General features: G+C 41.4%; 1 protein-coding gene across 8 annotated transcripts in view; it reads right to left on the bottom strand.

The window, feature by feature from the left end:
* WDFY3 (WD repeat and FYVE domain containing 3) overlaps positions 1 to 17,663 on the bottom strand; it is a 139,864-nt gene that overhangs the window by 85,361 nt on the left and 36,840 nt on the right. For all 8 annotated transcript variants that reach the window (XM_015276464.4, XM_015276469.4, XM_015276467.4 and 5 more), the window contains exons 4-8: positions 15,833 to 15,956; positions 8,384 to 8,493; positions 7,198 to 7,359; positions 5,157 to 5,349; positions 2,472 to 2,658 (exon numbers count right to left, since the gene is read on the bottom strand). In XM_015276464.4, the coding sequence (XP_015131950.1) occupies positions 2,472 to 2,658; positions 5,157 to 5,349; positions 7,198 to 7,359; positions 8,384 to 8,493; positions 15,833 to 15,956 (776 nt within the window). The remainder of the gene's footprint in view (positions 1 to 2,471; positions 2,659 to 5,156; positions 5,350 to 7,197; positions 7,360 to 8,383; positions 8,494 to 15,832; positions 15,957 to 17,663) is intronic.

The following is a 17,663-nucleotide window of genomic DNA, read 5'->3' as shown; positions in this document are numbered from 1 at the left end:
AAATTACCCAGAAGGCCAGTTGTGTCATGCATCAAAAGAGGAGCGGCAGCAGGGCAAGGGAGGTGATTTTCTCTCTCTGCTCTGCTCTAGCGAGGCCTCATCTGGCATACCGTATTGAAGCCTAGGGCCCTCAGTACAGGAAGGATGCAGAGCAGTTGGAGGGCATCCAGAGGAGGGTCACAAAAATGATCAGAGGGCTAGGGCACCTCTCCTATAGAGACAGGTTGAGGAAGCTGGCCTTGTTCAGCCTGGAGAAGAAAAGGCTCTGGGGAGAAAGCTCATTGTGGCCTTCCAGTACTTGAAGGGAGCTGGTGGATAGCAACCAGTTTACAGCAGAGGCACTGGAACTGGAGGGGTTTTAAGGTCCCTTCCAACCCAAACCATTCTGTGACAAATCCTCTTATGAATAGGAAGCTGATAGGCAAATACCTAGTAAATAAACCTGCACTTAATCTACTGTGGCACATTCATAGCTGATAATTTGTGTTAATGAAATAATCATACTAGAAACAGAATATCTAGAAGTGCACAGCCAAATATCTTCTTTAGAACTGCAGACTTCTATATAGAAATCCTAGGAGGTAGAAATTGTCACATCTAATTCTAATCACCACTTACCGATAGTAATTCAGTCAGGGAAAATTAAAAAAAAAAAACCAAAAAAAAAAAGGCAAACCATTAAAACCCAGATTATTCTTCTCAGTTCCAATCCACTGCTTACACATTCAAATCTTTTTATCCGTGTATTACTGTTTCAGGAGGACAAGGCTAAGGAAGACAGCATGAGCAAACAGCTTTCTCTTAGTCCCAGGCAAATTGCCCAGCCAGGGACCACGGGTCACATCCTGGGGCTGCAGTGACAGGGCAGAGGAAGGCAGCAAAGGGATAGTTGGAACCAGCAGCACCAACAGGAAAGTTTGCTCCCAGCATCACATCTGCCTGCACGATTCAGCAGGAAACCAACTGAACAAAATGCTGACTTGCTATCCAATTGTCCTCTAGCTGGGAAGGCACTTGAAAGTCACCAAAAGTTTCATTGCATACTAAGCCTCTACAGACCTGAGGAGAAAGCCAGGGACCATAATCCCATATTTGCTTATACACTGTAAGCAGTATTTTTCCTCGTGTTGATAAACTCATTCTGCATCCTGCATCTTCTCTGCAGTGAGACACCACCATTACAGAAGGACTCAGCCCATCCATTACTATTATGTGAATCCTCCACACACCGTGCCCTTTCATATTGAGGTCAAAGTATATACTCTCTCCCTCGTTCTTCACAGGTCTCTGGCAATGTCTTATTAAGTCAATATCTTCACATACTATTTTGCTTTACCAGCTCCAAAGCCTTCCTTCTTTGTGACTGGACTGCCAGTGCCTACATTTCATACTGCTACATGACAGTTCTCCTCCTAACAGTACTGCATACTGGAAGACCTTCTTCCAAGCATTTTTTGCAAAGTTTTTTAGCAATTTTTCTGGGGACAGCTCACAAAGAAGTGAGGATAATGCATTTCTGTGCTTTAATTCTGTCATGTCAAACGACAAACTGGTGTGCTGTGTGATTGTGCTCTCCTTTTCCAGACTCACAAACACACCCCTCTACCTCTTCTCATACATCTGCCAGGGAATCTCCACTCTTTGGCTGAAAAAGTGAGCAAGCTCAGGAGAAAGTCAGTTTAAAACACTTGATGTACAGAGGGTCGCTTTTGTGCTTGAAAAAGAAATTGCTGATGACAGCACGTTCCTAAAATTCTGCCTAACCTCCGGCCAACAGTTTCTAGAAAACAACAAGTTTTTGATACGTAACAAAGCATCCATTCAAATAATTTAATTCATACTCAGAACGACAATTTATACTAAAAGAGCAATAACATAGCATGTATTGAAGCAGTTTCAGCACAGATGGTAATGTATGCATGATTCTAACTGTAAGTAGGGATTTCATATGCCATGATAAAGCCTGGTATTCTTCAAAAGCAAACAAACAAAAACATAGCAGACAATAGAAAATTAAGTTCTAATATTTAGGTACAGAAACCTAACAACTTGGAATCCAAAACAAGAAACAGAGTTAGCTCTTAACATTAACTCTTCTCATTAATGGCTATTACAGCGTTGTTTCTAACCATCTCTGACTTCCATATACATGATAAGGTGTACGTTCAGATTCCATTTCTGTATTAGCATCTTGTGTTTGAACAACAAACACCAACACCAACAGCACAGTACCTGCTTTCTTCTATCATACAAGACGATTTAGTAAAAAAAACAGCACCAAGGAATAATAACCTAAACAGTGTAGTTTCATAGCAGGAGAGAAGCATGTAACTTGATGTTTTGGTCCTAATGTCTTCATTTCATAGCTACCTACAACCATTATTTTCCGTTTATATCCACTGAACTGTTCTTTAATAGGAAATCTTTTTTAAAAGAGCTCACGGCCATCTGTCTGCATTCTTTGTACATACCTGAGGAGGAGATCGCAGAGGAAGTTGTATCCTTGCCATATCCTAAAATCATCCAGTAGTGTTTGTGATACATCACTGGAATCTTTGAGAAAACAAGAAAGCCCAGCAAACATCTCAACTATTTCAAGGGGAGAAAGGTCATCAGACTGCTGCATGTTCTGAACACACGTGGACAAACATTCTTTTTCTGGAAAGAATTTTAAGAAATTTAGGATTTTACTGATGTTAATCATTGAAATGAGAACAGTTTCTAAATGAAACGTAGCAAAAAGGTAACAGTTACTTTGTTATCTCTCATCATGCAACCTGACAGAATGCCTGGAGATGAGTAAGATTCTCCAGTAGCTTCAGAGCCCATTCCTATCCTTTTTCTGCCAGCCTCGTCTTCCCTCGGATAATCTTTACCTCTTGAAGAAGATGACTGAGCAGACAAATACCAACTTTTATTTGAAAAGTTCACTTGGGAAAAATCAGTCAAACGAGAAAACCAATATGAACTGTTTTAATAATTCTAGAAGATCCCATTCTGTATTTAAAAACAGTTATAGTAAGTCCTGAACTATACTATGTTGCTAGTGTTAGGTAAAACCTGACACAGGACATTCACTGCATGGCTCCCCTGGTCAGCAATACCTTGGCTGGCATTAAGAGTAGGCTCAAAGAACCCTGAGGCAAAGCAGACAGCTTGTCTCATTCTACACATCTCTCATATTCCATTGGCACATTCTAAAAACCTTTCCCAACTCTGTACTTGGATTTCAGGTTTCAAAGGTAGTCCTCTTCAGTGGCTTCCTACTCAAACTTTCCAGTATTTACAGAAAAGTGCAAGTATTTCTAGCTACACTGATAGAAAACTTCCCAGAAGTTCATATCAAAACACAGTACAGTGAGGTTGCTACAGTTGTATGTAAAATAATTATCAGCTTTAAAACCCAATTTGAAAACATTTAACCGATGTCTAATTTGTGCTTCTAAGAGATGCTGTACACTCACTTCTTTCTCACTGGAATTGAAAAACTGCTGCTAGTGCAAGGAAAAACGGAGATTAACATTTACTGTGAAGTATGCAGGGACGGGGCGACATCTTTCATTAATTGCCAAAAAGGTTTTGTAGCACCTTGTAAAAATTTGCTTGCCGGAGTATGGGGAAACAGTGGCTTCTTTCCCCAGTAATCACAGACTACTATAATTTGTGGTAAGACTGACAGCTCATTGAAACAAGTGTTCCAACTGAAAAAAATACACGCGTATTTAGATGGTACTACTGTCTGAAGGCCCTAAATACAACATCCGAAATACGTTTTACCAGATTTCATACCTCAAACCCTAAATATCTCAACACTCATACAACTTTAAATTAATGCAACACCGCTATTTTCATTCAGGTATTCGTTCTCAAAGCTCTTCCCATGCATACTATCCACTCTGATACCAGATGTCCTTTCACTTTGCTCTCACAAGTCCTTTGCCACTAACCAGTGTGGCAGCAGCCCTTCTGGGGCAAACACTGAGCAATTCCTTGTAAAGACGCATCGGGGATAAAGTATCTGGTAGGTTAGCTTTCCGTATTTCTCACCATCTCCCCCTGTATGCTGGTTTCCATACCAAAACCAGGATGCTATTTCTCTCAAATAAGATCAGGAGGTAAAACTGAATGATTCTGGCTGCTTCATTCTGTTGGTGGCTGTCACACTAGTGGCACAGGAACTGAGAACAGCGACCCCATGAGAGGTGTGGGTGACAACTGAGCAAAGGCAGAAGAGCCCTGGGCTAGGTGCTAGGGACAATGTTTTTGGGCCTGGGGAACTGACTGCATGCAAGCTAGCTGTTCCAACACACCATCAGTAAGTACTTGGGGGTTCCACATTCACACCAAGCTCCCTGTCTAAGCATTTCCTGGTGTCTCTATTATCCAGGTTTCACTGTGTTCAGGATATAACAGCCCCTTAATGTCCTGGATAACAGAATAAACAGCAAATTACTGGTGGCTATATCAGTCTGACCCAATACTTCCCGCAGAAGTGAAATGTCAGACAAAGAACATTCTCTCAGTATATCCAAATTAGCTCTCCCTGATTTTCATAATGCACCAGTATTTACTACAGGGCAGATGCTTTTCTGGGCTTCTAATAGCTCAAAATGCGTCAGCAGAACACTCTGAGCTGGTTCCTCTTCCTGCAGATTCCTCAGATGTCCCTACACTTGAGTTGCCAGCTAGAGCAGTACCTAGGCAAAGCGGCTGTACATGAGGCACTGCTAGCTTGCCTTGCCTCTGCAAGGGACTGCTGCTGCTAATTCAAACATCGGGCAGAAAGTAACAAAATTCCCTTAAGAATTAAAGCTGGCAGCAGAAACGACAAACCCATTCATCTGCACAATTAACATTTTTCAATAGAAGCAGTTACTGAAGTTGCTCAAACAGTAGCAACAATGAGACAGAATCTGTCTTCCTGGTTATTCTGCAGCAAAGCAATAGGAAAACACTGCTGTTTAGTTTTACATTGACATGTATGAAGCAAAACGAACTGAAAATACAAACGCTCTTAAATGTTACACATACATCAAGACTTATGTCCAAAAAGAAAGACCACGTGTTTTCCTTGATCTACAGTTTTCATGCGTATTTCACCATTAGTAAAGCCATCAAAGATAAATAAATACCCACTACTGGAGAAAGACACATACCGTGAATGTATTTCACTACATTGACACTAAGGCCGTGACGCGATATGGTCATCAGTACTTCCCCTGCACTCTTCCTCCAAGGCAGATTATAGGGAGGGCACCATGACGTTATTGCACTGAATAAAAGCTGCAGATCATCCTTTTGAGCCAGTTCCTCCGCAGGGGACACAAAACTGCACAGTTTTACTAAGATCTGAAACAGTAAGTCGGTAAATATCCAGCATTATTATCTTGCTATTGGTTTTTCTGTCTAGCCTTAGGAAAAGTTGAAACTTGCTTCCACGTAGAGCGCATGTTAGAAGAAGCAATGTGCTGCTCTCCCTTCGCTTATTAATTTAAAATACAAAAACAAAGACAAGGTTATTCAACACGTGGCTACTTCAGGTCTCCATTCAGCTGAAGATTATTAGCAAAACACTAGCAGCAGAACCTAAATAAATCTCCCAGGTGAAACAGCATGCCTGCTTTGGGAACCACCATATTCCTTCCTTTGATAATCCAGTCAGCTATTCACCGATTCACAGGTTTAAATACTGCAGTGGACCAACAGCTCTGAGAGGCAAACCATTACGTTCCTTCCTCATACAAGGAAGTTCACTGAAAATCTACTGGCAAGGGCAACATCTGTACTTTCTTAATCAACAAAAACAGCCCAAAAAGCTTGACAGGGCTGTAGCGTTGCTGTAGCCTTTCCTATCTGCAAGCCGGTAGCCTGGATCCAAATTGCCAGATTACCTTAACCAAGACAATATGCAGCAGTGCAGCCTGTCAGTGTACTATGTGCTCTCTTCTGTGCATTTTCTAAGGACATCTGTTGTCTACTTTCTGTCTTCTGCAGGAAGCCGAGGCTCTCTCCCAGAAAACATAAGGAAGATTTTGTAAAGCAACCTGCACCCCGAGGAGGCACAGAAGTTAAAACAAAAGCAGAGCATGGGAGCTACCTGAAGCCTCACCCGCTCCAGCTAGCTCATTTCAGAGTACTACTTGATGGCCCTTGATGAGGGACAGAAAAGAGCAGAGAAACAGCATATTAAGGGAACAGCATTTAGGTAACTTCCACCATTTTTTAACTCTGATGACTGAAACACAGCAATGCAGTTTCTGAAAAGTAGCTCCAAGCACATCATAATTTCTGCTTTGGAAGAAAATGTGCTGTACTAGGACAAAAAAAAAACCAAAAGAAGAAAATGGTTACATTCCAATATAGTGACTGTCTCTGGGCAGATAGTGTAGTTAGTGATTGTGAGAATAAGTCTGATCTTTACTTTTGTAGCACAGGTACCAAAATGTTGCACAGATTTACACTTACAAATCTCAGCACTGCCCTCATATCACTGAAGGTGATGATTACCAACAGGCTTCTACAGTTTTGTGTGTGTGGTTATGTAGTTACTTCCAACGTGTACGTGGAAACTGACAGTATGACCATTGAGTCTGGTCTAACAGTAACAGTCAGCTCCTTCTAATAGTTTAGTCATGAGAACATATGGCAATTCCTCCACAAAAACTCAATTTGGAACTTGGAAAGCAGGAGCAGGTTCCCTGGTCTCCCTGGCAAATCTGGAGAAAAGCATCTGGAAAAACACAAGGGATAACACTAACAGTAAATGCAAGCTAACATGGTTTACCCTCATATTTAAATGACTTACTTCCAAATGCACGGTTTACTTCTGTAAGTAAAAGGAAATCAGGATATGTTAAATTAACTCACAGATTATTAACAATACTAATATTTCTTACTATGTCTATTTCAAGCAACAATGGCCAAGGATACCAAACATCAGATTGACGCAGAGCAATAGCAAATGCTTTGCTCCCTTTAGGCAGCTGTGTGGAAGAGGTGCAGTAATTCTTTTTGAAGAAACACTTGCTGAGGACAGAGATCACAGGACAAACGGGACAGGACTTTAACCTCACATGTGCTTCCAGAAACTCTTAGACCACAGTTTGCAAAGAACCAAGTGAGAGCAGCTTCTGGAGATTTCACATGAAGCATTTCTCCTCTTTTCGTAAGATCTATGACCTATTTTACTTTTCTTACCTGTACAAAGACTTTCTGTAGTAGCGCTCGGCGCTCTGCGAGAGGTAGCTCATTCTGTGCTCCTCCAGCTACCTCAGGCACATGTGGAAGGTCAAAAAACAGATACAGACATTTAACGAGTGTGGAAGGCACTGACATTGTAGTCATGCAGTCCACAGTTTTCTGGGGAGAAAGTAAATAGAACAAAACCGTAGTTGAGTGGATTATTATATTCAAAGTGTTATGCTCCTGTAATACAATTGACTCAAACGCTGTTTTTTTTTCTTCTAACACTTCCAAGCTGTCCAGGTGGCAGTGCAGATTGTCCACCTATTTGCAAATGCCTACCTAAATAGTAACCTTAAAAATAGCATCCTAATTTATTTACACAACAATAGCACCTAACAGCCACAGTCAGAAGCAGTCAGTGCACTACAGAAACTAAAACAAACAGCCTCTGCCAATAGGAGCTTGCAAGTTGATTACAACAGGTTCAGCCAAGCCCTCATTACCCGGCTATTTAACAGTAGAAATGGGGGGGGGCACACAATTAGTCAATTCATGCATTTGGATGGCAGGAAGTTAGAAGTAGGAATAAGGAGCAAAGCAGAAGCAAATAAGAAAGTATCATTGGTAAGGAAAGCCAAATTGGGCAGAGGCTGGCGACATACTAAACGTATGGCAGATGACATGCTGAGTTATAATGGCAAATTAGAGCAGAAAGGGCAAACCACACAGCAGCCTGTATGTTGCCACAGACTGGTTCTCTAATATGGGCAAGGAGTGGAACCAAAGGCAGAAGCAGTAACGTTTGTGGTACCATTTGCTCGTCATTGCTTTCAGCTTCCCCTTCTAATAATCCTACATAAACTGGGGGGCAGGCCTGTACTGAGACTGAGTGATTTAAGTAGTGCATGTGACATGGATCTTTTTGGAGGCTAAGCAGCATTACGTTCAAGAAGCCTTTGGGGAACAATAACAATTGCTTGCAATAATTCTAACTTCAAGTTCCAAAAGAATGATTTTTAGGCAACCGAAGCCACAAGGAGTTGAAGCAGAAACTCTGTGGCACTATAGCAGAAAAAAGACCTTAACACAGAAACCAGTCTCGAACATCATTTAGTGTGTGTTCTCACAGTTCAAAATTGTGATTCTTGTGTGTTTCCAGGCCCGCAACTATCATTAAGCATTGCTGTTTAAGCCTTACCTGTCCTGACGAAGCTAGTAAATTAATTGTAGTGAGCAGCATCCAACCTCTACTTGCTTCTTCACTTTGATTGATCTCCAGAAACTGGACGATGGCACGACTTGCAGCCTCTGTAAGGGGGACAAGGTGAAAAGAAAGGAAAAGAAACAAAAATTCAGTTTGAAAGTCTGCAGCATGGAAAACTTTCAACAGACTGTGCACTGAGCATGAATTCAGCTCTGCAGCACTGCTTGCAGGAAAAAAAAACAATAATAATCAAGAAAAGGACTAGGTTCAGGCCTATTCTCTCTCAGCACACATTCTTGTCTTGCACGTGCACTTGGCTTTGACACTAATCTAGGCTGTAAAAAGTACATTTTAAGTATCGTGTTTTCAACCAGTAGTCAGGTTGTGCAGTTGCACGCAGCAACTGTTCTTTAAGTATTTTGGCTTTAACAAACACAACTTACTCCTTTCCAGGTGTATTAATTCATTATCACTTAGGAGTGTCAGTGGGAAAAGCTGATATTCACAGTCTGGGGAAGGCGGGGTGGGGGGAAGAACTGCACTGAAACAACAGTATGGAGAATAACTGGACAGGACTGAAGGAAAAAAAGAGATGCAGAAAGACAAAAGGAATAAAAACAGGAAAATAAAAAAGGTAAAAAAAAACAACTACCTCAGTGCCATCCTACTGCTTTTTTTGTTTTTTTTTGTCAGATGAAAATGCTAACAACTTATGGTTACTTAGCATGAAGGGACCACTTTTGGAATCAGAAGTGATTCTATACCAGTGAGAGCGTAAGTCAAATATTCAGCCTGGGAAATAAGTTATCATCCTCAATAAATATGAGCAAAATACAATACGAACAAGAATATAAATGAACTAAAAATGAAGTCCTAATTCATTGCTGCCTACATACATATGTGTTAAGACACCTGTAATGTCAGTAATGGGAAGTGCCCATAATACTTCAGGAAAATCTAAAATCACTTTGCATTAATACTGCACATCAATCATCTTCAATGCTTTCAGCGTCAGCTAGAACAGAAAAAGAAGTAATATTGCTGAAAAGAGGAATTACAATGAAATTACAAAACCAGAAAGAAGTCTGCAGTTGAATCCAACTTTAATCTTGTTTTGTCTGCTCCATCTTCTGTCAGATTCCCCACAATACACCTAATGCATGAGCTTCTTCTAAGGTAAATGCACCCCTCTACTTGAAACTTGGTGGAGAACATCTTGAGCATTATGTCCAGCTCTGGTCCCACCCCGGTACAGGAAAGATGATAATGAAAAGGAGCTCAGCACAGGACCACCAAGACGCCAGAGCACTGCCTTGTGAGGAGAGGCTGAAGAACCACGACCCACTCAGCACAAGGAGAGATGGCTCTCGTGTCCGCAGAGAGCAGCCCCAGTGCTGATAGCAGGGATGCTACGAAGAGCTGGAGCCTGGCTTTTCACAGAGACCCATGGCAGGTGACACATGGGTTAAAGAGAAACAACAGAGACTCAGACTGTGTGTAAGGAGACATTCCCCCTCCGTGGGCAGCCAGACACTGGGACAGGCCCTGCGAGATTGTGCTGGCTCCAGCCTTGGAGGTTTTCAAGGCCTAAGAGACCTTGCAAAGAAAATGTGGTTTTCACTTACGTCCAGGAAAAAAAAAAAAAAGAAAAAAAAAAAGAAAAACCCCAACACTTTTAAAGTCATAATCCTAAAGAAAAATAGACAGATACTGCAGGTAAAAATTAACTCTTGTTTCGGTTTTGTAAAGGCTGTTCTTCGAACATTTTGTTTTTGTAGCCTTATTTTGCCCTACAGTTGTTCTGTACAAACCACTGGGTTTACCAAGTCTGGGACTAAAGGGGAGGCATTCACCAAATCCCTGAATGGGACTGACCAAAATAAAATCAGACAGGACTTCCCTTCACTTTGGTATTGCAGGTTCCAAACGGTGGACATGCAGCAAACAACCACCATGCCAGCCTACCACGCCGGGTGGGCAGTTTGTTTTCTCAAATAATTGGTCCAAAAATGGGCCATAAACAAGAAAGACTGGTTGAGAACAAACAGGGTACCAATGGCCTCCTTGGGGCACGGCTTTCGAAAGCCACCTGTGGAACACAGGCTCTCTTGGTATCTTCCAAAGTGAGAGACTGAGAGGTTAGGTATGCGCTTCTGAAAAAGCTGCCATGCTGCTGGCATTCTAAACAGCAGAGCAGTCAAGCACTATAAATAGTCGCTTCAAAACTGTCAGTCTTAATTGAGCAGTACCTAAAACACAGACAGCATTTTAAGTGCAGGAATACATTCTTTTGTCATCTGCTCTGAGCAAATTTGACAACACTACTATTCAGGATTCACTTCTGTCATCAGCACTAGCCTTGCTTTACTGCTTGTAATTTTTCCTTGTTTTGCAGCATTCAAGAAACCTTTTGGATACAACATTCTCTGTGCCCGACCCAATGTCTTTAGTCCTTTGACTTCTGCACAAGAAATCACAGAATCTAGGATGTGGACATGATAGCTAATAACAACAGCAAGGAAGTAAAGAGAAAGAAGTCGAAGGTAACATCTATGCATAAATATCTTGACAATTCTACAGGCAGGGGTGGATAACTATGACCACAGTTATGACCACAGTGAGTACAGTAGTCAGATTTTCCAACACTGAGCTGGTAAATACAGGAAAGAGGCTTGGTAGAATACAGTGACCAAAGACATTTCATACAGAAGAGGCAGTGGGGATGCTGAAAAGGTTCAGCATATAGAAACCTACAGGATAAGCTCTATTCAGACTGCTAACAAAAGCAGTGCTGTATTAAAGGAAACGTTCCTGCCTATAGCAGCAGCAGTAAGGATTAATTCAGCATTTACGTAGATATTCTAGTAAACAGAACAATACCACTGTACTATTTCATATTGTACTGTTATCTTTAGTATAGTATTAGTGGCAAAAGCCTAGGTGGGTAGGTAAGGAAAATATCCATATGCACACCGGAGTGTGCGTTGGCAGCGGGGCTTTTCATGGACCCCGCTTCTAAGCAGGCCCCCACTGCTCTACAAGGAGAATACCTGCAAAAACACTCAGGTGCCAAAGGAAGCATAGCGTTTCAGTGGGCCAACAAGTAAGAGAAGTATCAAACTAAAGAGGCAAGAAACCTTTGTTCCATCAGAAACAGTGCAGTGCTCTCACCATAAACAGGATATATGAAGGGGCTGACCCTTTTGCCATGTTAAAGAATGGGAGGGCTGCTCAGCAAAAGATAAACAATTCAATGGTGCCAGCATTTAACTTCACCCACCCAGCTGATAAAAGAATGAGCTTTCCAGGATGTCCTAGAAAGGCACTGTATCACACTTCACTTACCTCATGTAAGACCTGATAAATAGCATCTAAGATTAATTAAATGGTTAACAGAAAGAAATAAGATGCAGCAGTCATTGACCAAGACTGATTCCTCGTGGCTAACAGATAGGGCTCTGCTTCCCATCTGGAGCCACTTCTGTAAATTCCAAATACAATCACCATGTAAAGCTAAGTCACCTACAGGTCAAGGGGAAAAGTGCAAAGAAGAAAACATGATCATGTAGTCACAGCAGGTCAGATCACCTTCAGCCTACTACTCTGCCCAACAGATGAACAGCTAACTAGTGTATCTCTACGTAGCCCCTAACTCCTCTGTTAGCAAGAAACAGCCCCAGTGCTTCCAAGACATGCAGACACTACAAACAACGCTATCAGAAAAACTTCAGGCCTCACCACAGAAGGAGCCTGAAAGGCCACTGGTAGGAAATACGTATTCTTAAGCTGCCCTCTACAACATCTAACATAACCAAGATGCACTTGGACAAAACAAAAAAGCATTTAACGCTTACCAATTTAAAATAAACACTCAGTTCTGCTGATAGTGACAGACACCAACTGTAGTAAAAATGCAGAATACAGGCAGAGTTTGTAGATCAACAGAATTTAAAAGGGAAAAACAAAGGCAGACATTGTCAGAGGCTAAATACAAACCACTGATGTGGTTTTCTGCTATCTCTAAACATTATGATGAGGAATGGTATCAATTTGGTCTCCCAACATGGTTTTAAAGTAAGATAATGGTTGTCTTTAAACTCATACATTAGAGAAATGCAAAAGTTAAAGCACATTTTTCCACTGGTCCAACAGTTTGATTTAAAAAAGGGGAGAAAAGAAAAAAAAAACAACAGGGTGTAAATAATAAATGAAGACACTTTCTGAAGGGAAGGAGAGATTAGTTTCACATTCTAGAGCCATGGTAAAATAAGTGAATCTAGCATGAACTTGTAAATACTATGATAGATTCACAGAGAATGTTGTAAACATGGAATGATATGTTGCTTAAAATTAACAAGGCGAGACAAAACCAAAGCGAACTTAAAAGCTGCCTAAAACAGCAATGTAAACAGAGTAGCACCTACACTGAATAATTAAAAAAAAAACCACAACACTTGGAATCCACCTTAAAAGGGGTTAAAATATTCCAGCCCTATGATGAATCTTTGTTTTCTCACTCTGGGATTTCTTAGGCAGAAGGCACAGTACTCAGTGAAATGATGACCCAGGAGGTCTTTGGCTCACGGCAACTGTGCCGCAAGGAGCAGCTCTCCCATCCCATCGCACAGCAGCCAGCCCATAAAGAGGGCCTGGGGGAACACCCCACCCTGCACAGACCCAGCTGCACGCCTTCAACATACACGCAAGTCCTGATGCCTCAACTCATTTCTGCTGCCATTTTTGCCCCGGGCATAAATTATAACAATGGGCCAAATGTAAGGGGGCACGTTGTTGAAATATCCAGGCTACATATTTATTTTATCTTGCAGCAGTAGTGATTAAACAGGAGGAGCTTGCCTCCAAGGTATGTCTTTTGCAAAATACAGAAGATGAAGTTCTACTTGCTCCCCATCCTCTGCAGCCAAAGTGGCCGTTAGCAACCACGTTCATTCTATCAACATTCCAGCAGTCTCTGCACCTTGTTTCAGCAATCTGTCTTTTCCAACTCAGAGCCAGACGCTCCCAAAAGGTTTATTTCAGAACAGACTATGCAAGAAGCAGAGGAGATTAGACATCCATTTTAGTATAGCACCACCGTGATCTTTCAATCAATTCAGACATGAAATGGGATGCATTTGTTGAAAATCTGACAGGTAAAACCCTTAAGAATTCAGAGGTAGCTATCTTAACTGTAACCCCACTGCCTTCCCAAACAAAATAAGTTGAGGCAAGGGAAACCATGCATCAGTCCTCATAGAGGTGCTGACTGCAGTCATCTGCAAACCACGACCGCTCCACAGGACGAGCCTCAGTGTGGAAGACAATCTAACAGTTCTAATGTCCTCATCTTTATTACTCCACGGTTACATTCATACTGGAGAAACAGTACAGCTGAAATCGTAGTTCAACACTACAATGGCAGTGTTAAGAGACAACGTAAGATAGAATGCTGGCACAGTTACTACTGAATCACGAAATGCTGTTCCGAGAAAACAACTGCAGTTTGCCAAGAATAACTGAGATGTGTCTGTGATGGCAGGCATTATTCACATAGCTACTATTTAAATATTAAAAGACCTGATGAAAAAACTGCACTGTGCTCCATCACAAGACAGAAAAAAACAAAAACCAGGTAACATTTATCATACCGCATTCTCAACTATAGAAAATGCTGCCAGCTGCATTGACATCTTTAAAGAGAAAAAGCAAGTTCCTGGAAAATCCCTTCCCTTTTGTTAACTAAAAGAGAAGTTCACTTTTAATGATATTTGTGGGGAAATCTTGTTTCTAAAAACAAGCTCAGCAATTTTGTTCATTGAAGCTGAGCACTCCGTGCCATGACGCATTTGTGTTCCATACTCTCAGAGATATTTCCCACATAGACCTGTTACTCTAAAAGCATGCCGGAAGATACAATTACCTACTAACAGCTATTAGGATACACTGTATTATTTTGTTTGGTAAAAAAAGGACCTTTACAATATTTAAGCATGATTATTTTGTCTCTGAAAGAAAAAGTACTTTTAAAAAGCCTAGAAGTTCCTCTTTTCAGTGTTGCAGGGAACATTCGCCTAGCTCTGAGCGGTTCAGCACAGCAGCACAAAGACCAGGAATTCTAACAGTTTGTTAACTGGGCACTGACAGGGAGCAAAATGCAACTCTGTGGCCTGGCCAAGAGTCACAAAGCAACTGCAGTGCATGGAGCTAGCTACAAGGACTTCCTACTCTCAGTCTAAAATACTTACAACAACAGAATTGATGGCAGTTACTCATCATATTACAGCTTACAAGAGTACTAACCTGCATTTTTAAGTCATTGTGGTTAAGTTTCCTAGTGAAGAAAAGAACAACAGAAGAAAAGACCCAAAGCTCAACAGAAAAATCTACTCTACCTTCTGGGGTTGCAAGGATGGAAACCGGGCCATCTTGGAGCAGCCAGGCAGAGACTGTAGGTGAAGAACTAAATAAATAGATGGACATTCCTAGCAAGATCCAGCAGAGAGGTGTGACAGGTGCTCCCCAAGAATAAGAATGTTCAAGCCAACACCACCCTTCTGCTGGCTGAACATTCATGTCCCTTACATACACATGGATGCTGCGTTCCTGTTTTCCCCACAGAGTACAGGTTCTATCTACTGTAGCTATTTGTCCATCCGGGATACTTTCCTGTTATTCATTCTACTTAAAATGGAAAGAAATTACAACTGGCACAGTTTGCATTGACATCACTGTAATACTTTGCAGAGTCTTTTCTAGCTCGCTATTTCTTCATTTGCCACTAAATCCAAGCCAAGAAGCCAGTAGAGAACTTAAAATTATCTGAAAGGCAAAAAACTTGATACTGCTCAGAAAAACTCTCCTCCTGCCAGGATACAGTGCTCAGATAAGGAAGTCAAAGGAGAAGGTTAAGGCAACACGCCTTCTCAGCACATCATCCTCCAATATGCAACTTCCAGCAAGCAGGCAGGGTTTGACACACCGATGGTTCCGTATAGAACTAAGTCTCCCTCTGGCATTCAACAAACAGACCTTAAAGAGGGGCCAAGATGCATCTTTCCAGTGCTGGGGATGCTGGTCCTAATGTGCTGCTCACCACAATTCCACATCTTCCTATTAGCTTTCAGGCCAACAGCTAATTTAAAGGTATGATTTAAACACAAACGTATCTGAGGGACAAAACAACACCAACAGACACACTGAGCAAGCTGCAGCAGCTGTCTCCATGATCTTTTGTGTCCTCCTACTAGTTGAGGCAACTCAGTGTACTCCTGTCTTCAACATATTATCAAGCCTGTGGAACTTAACTGTCTTATACCCTAGGCAGGAGGACTCAACTTGTCTCATTCTCTCAGCCCAAAGAAACATAACACATTTTCCCTGTTAAGACTTCAACGTCCACACTTCATGATGGACAAAAGCTCGACTTTGTGCCCCATGCAGTACCTGTGGATTTATTCGATGCTCTCCGTCGAATTTCAGTCACCATCAATCGTGACACTTGAGTAGTGAATTGTAGGAGATCAGAAAATTTTTCTGTCATTGTACTTGGAGGAGCATTTCCAAATACCTGAAACAAGAAAAAAATAGGTAAATTTTATAAATTGCCCTATTTACCTAAATCATTATAAGCTACCACTTCCTCCTTGCAAACTGAAGGTAGCACTATTGAGATCACTTTTTTTCTGCTGCATTATTCATCCTTGTACTGTTCTTTCACAGTGCACAGTACAAGATATAAGTATATGTGAAATTATGTCATCGTACAGGGAGGAAAGATCTGACAAATAAAGGGGGAAAAAAGAGAACCACGAATTTCCTTGCACAACAAAAAACTCCCAGAGTGGGAAAGACCACATTGCACAGTAAGCACTCCCACAGGACTTCTGTTTTAAGAGCAACTGTTTACTGAACCAACATATCCCAATGGGTGAACTCCAAGTACAGAATGATCGGCACGAAATATTCCAGAAGACACTATCCAGAAGTGACTACCCCAGGAAGCCTCACAGGTCCCACACTTCCCAAGGCCTCCTTCTCCTTTGTTGAGATCCTCCTTCACATAACAGTAGTAGTCACTAACAATTTTTTTTTAAATTAATTACTAACTTACTCTTTGTGATTAAGTATTGATTTGATTATAAAATCATCCACTGAATCACAGTTAACAGGGAGTTAACCTGTTAACTCTATAGAACTGCACAAAGTTATGGAACATTAAATTATCTTGGAAAGAATTCAAAGTTGCGTCCGTAATTCACTTGTCATAAAAGACTACACACAGCAAGGAGTCCCTGTCTGCTTATCTGAGGTACTCCTCTCACAAAAAAGGTCCCAGGAGAAGCACGATGTTAGATATTAATTACTGAAAGAAGCATGCCGTCCACATTCTGGTACCATCACTTGTGTCAGTGCTGAAAGAATACAGAAGCCTCCTGAATATCTGAGTATCTCAGAACTTCTCTGCCAGTTGACTTTTTTTTCCCCCTCTCATGGCTAATTGCACATCCTGTAAGAACATCGCTAACAAGCCAGGGTACTTGGATAACATTTTTTTTTTAATCTCATTTTGTTTTTAAGTAACATTTTAGATCAATTCGCTTGCCATATTCGCTTCTCAACAAGGGAATGAAATCTTCAACAGCAGATTTGGACTCAAATGCTACTTCAGCCTCTTCTCCTTTTGGCCTTTATCAGTGCTACTGTTGCAGGTCAGCTGTTAACATGAGGTCACTCAGAAGTCTGGACACCTCCAGTGACATCTACAACATTAGTGTGAACAGAGATGCAAGGCAACTGTGGCACTGAGTAGCCCCCCAAGCAACCCTCCTGAGTAGCAGGGGGTTGGATTCGATGGTCTCTCTCTTCCAACTGCTGCAATTCTGTGATTCAGTTGTGTGTGTAAAGTTTTACTTCTTACTCCTTCACTCATTGTCAATAGCTCTGGCATGTTAGAGAACAACCAAAAATATTTCTCCTGCCTACTTGCATTTCAAAGGCATGATGAAACAGAGCCAGAAATACAAAATTAAAATTAAACACTCTATTTCCGCACTATAAAAATAGTTTTCACCAGAAACTTAGGTGTTCCTCACATAGGAAATTTCAGCTGTCATTACCAATGAAGAAAGCAGGCAAAAGCCCAGGCACTGGAGGCAGATGACTGTTTGAGGCCAACTAAGAACCACCTGCAAACTGGGACTGCAAAGCAGAGAGCGTTCCTGCATCTTTCACAAAACTGATGGGCTACAAAAGGTGAGGAGGTCCCCAATGCATG

This window comes from Gallus gallus, chromosome 4, assembly GCF_016699485.2.
Source record: "Gallus gallus isolate bGalGal1 chromosome 4, bGalGal1.mat.broiler.GRCg7b, whole genome shotgun sequence".
NCBI lineage: Eukaryota > Metazoa > Chordata > Aves > Galliformes > Phasianidae > Gallus > Gallus gallus.
The sequence above is the reverse complement of the archived record's forward strand: the minus strand, read 5'-3'. Positions and strand labels throughout refer to the sequence as shown.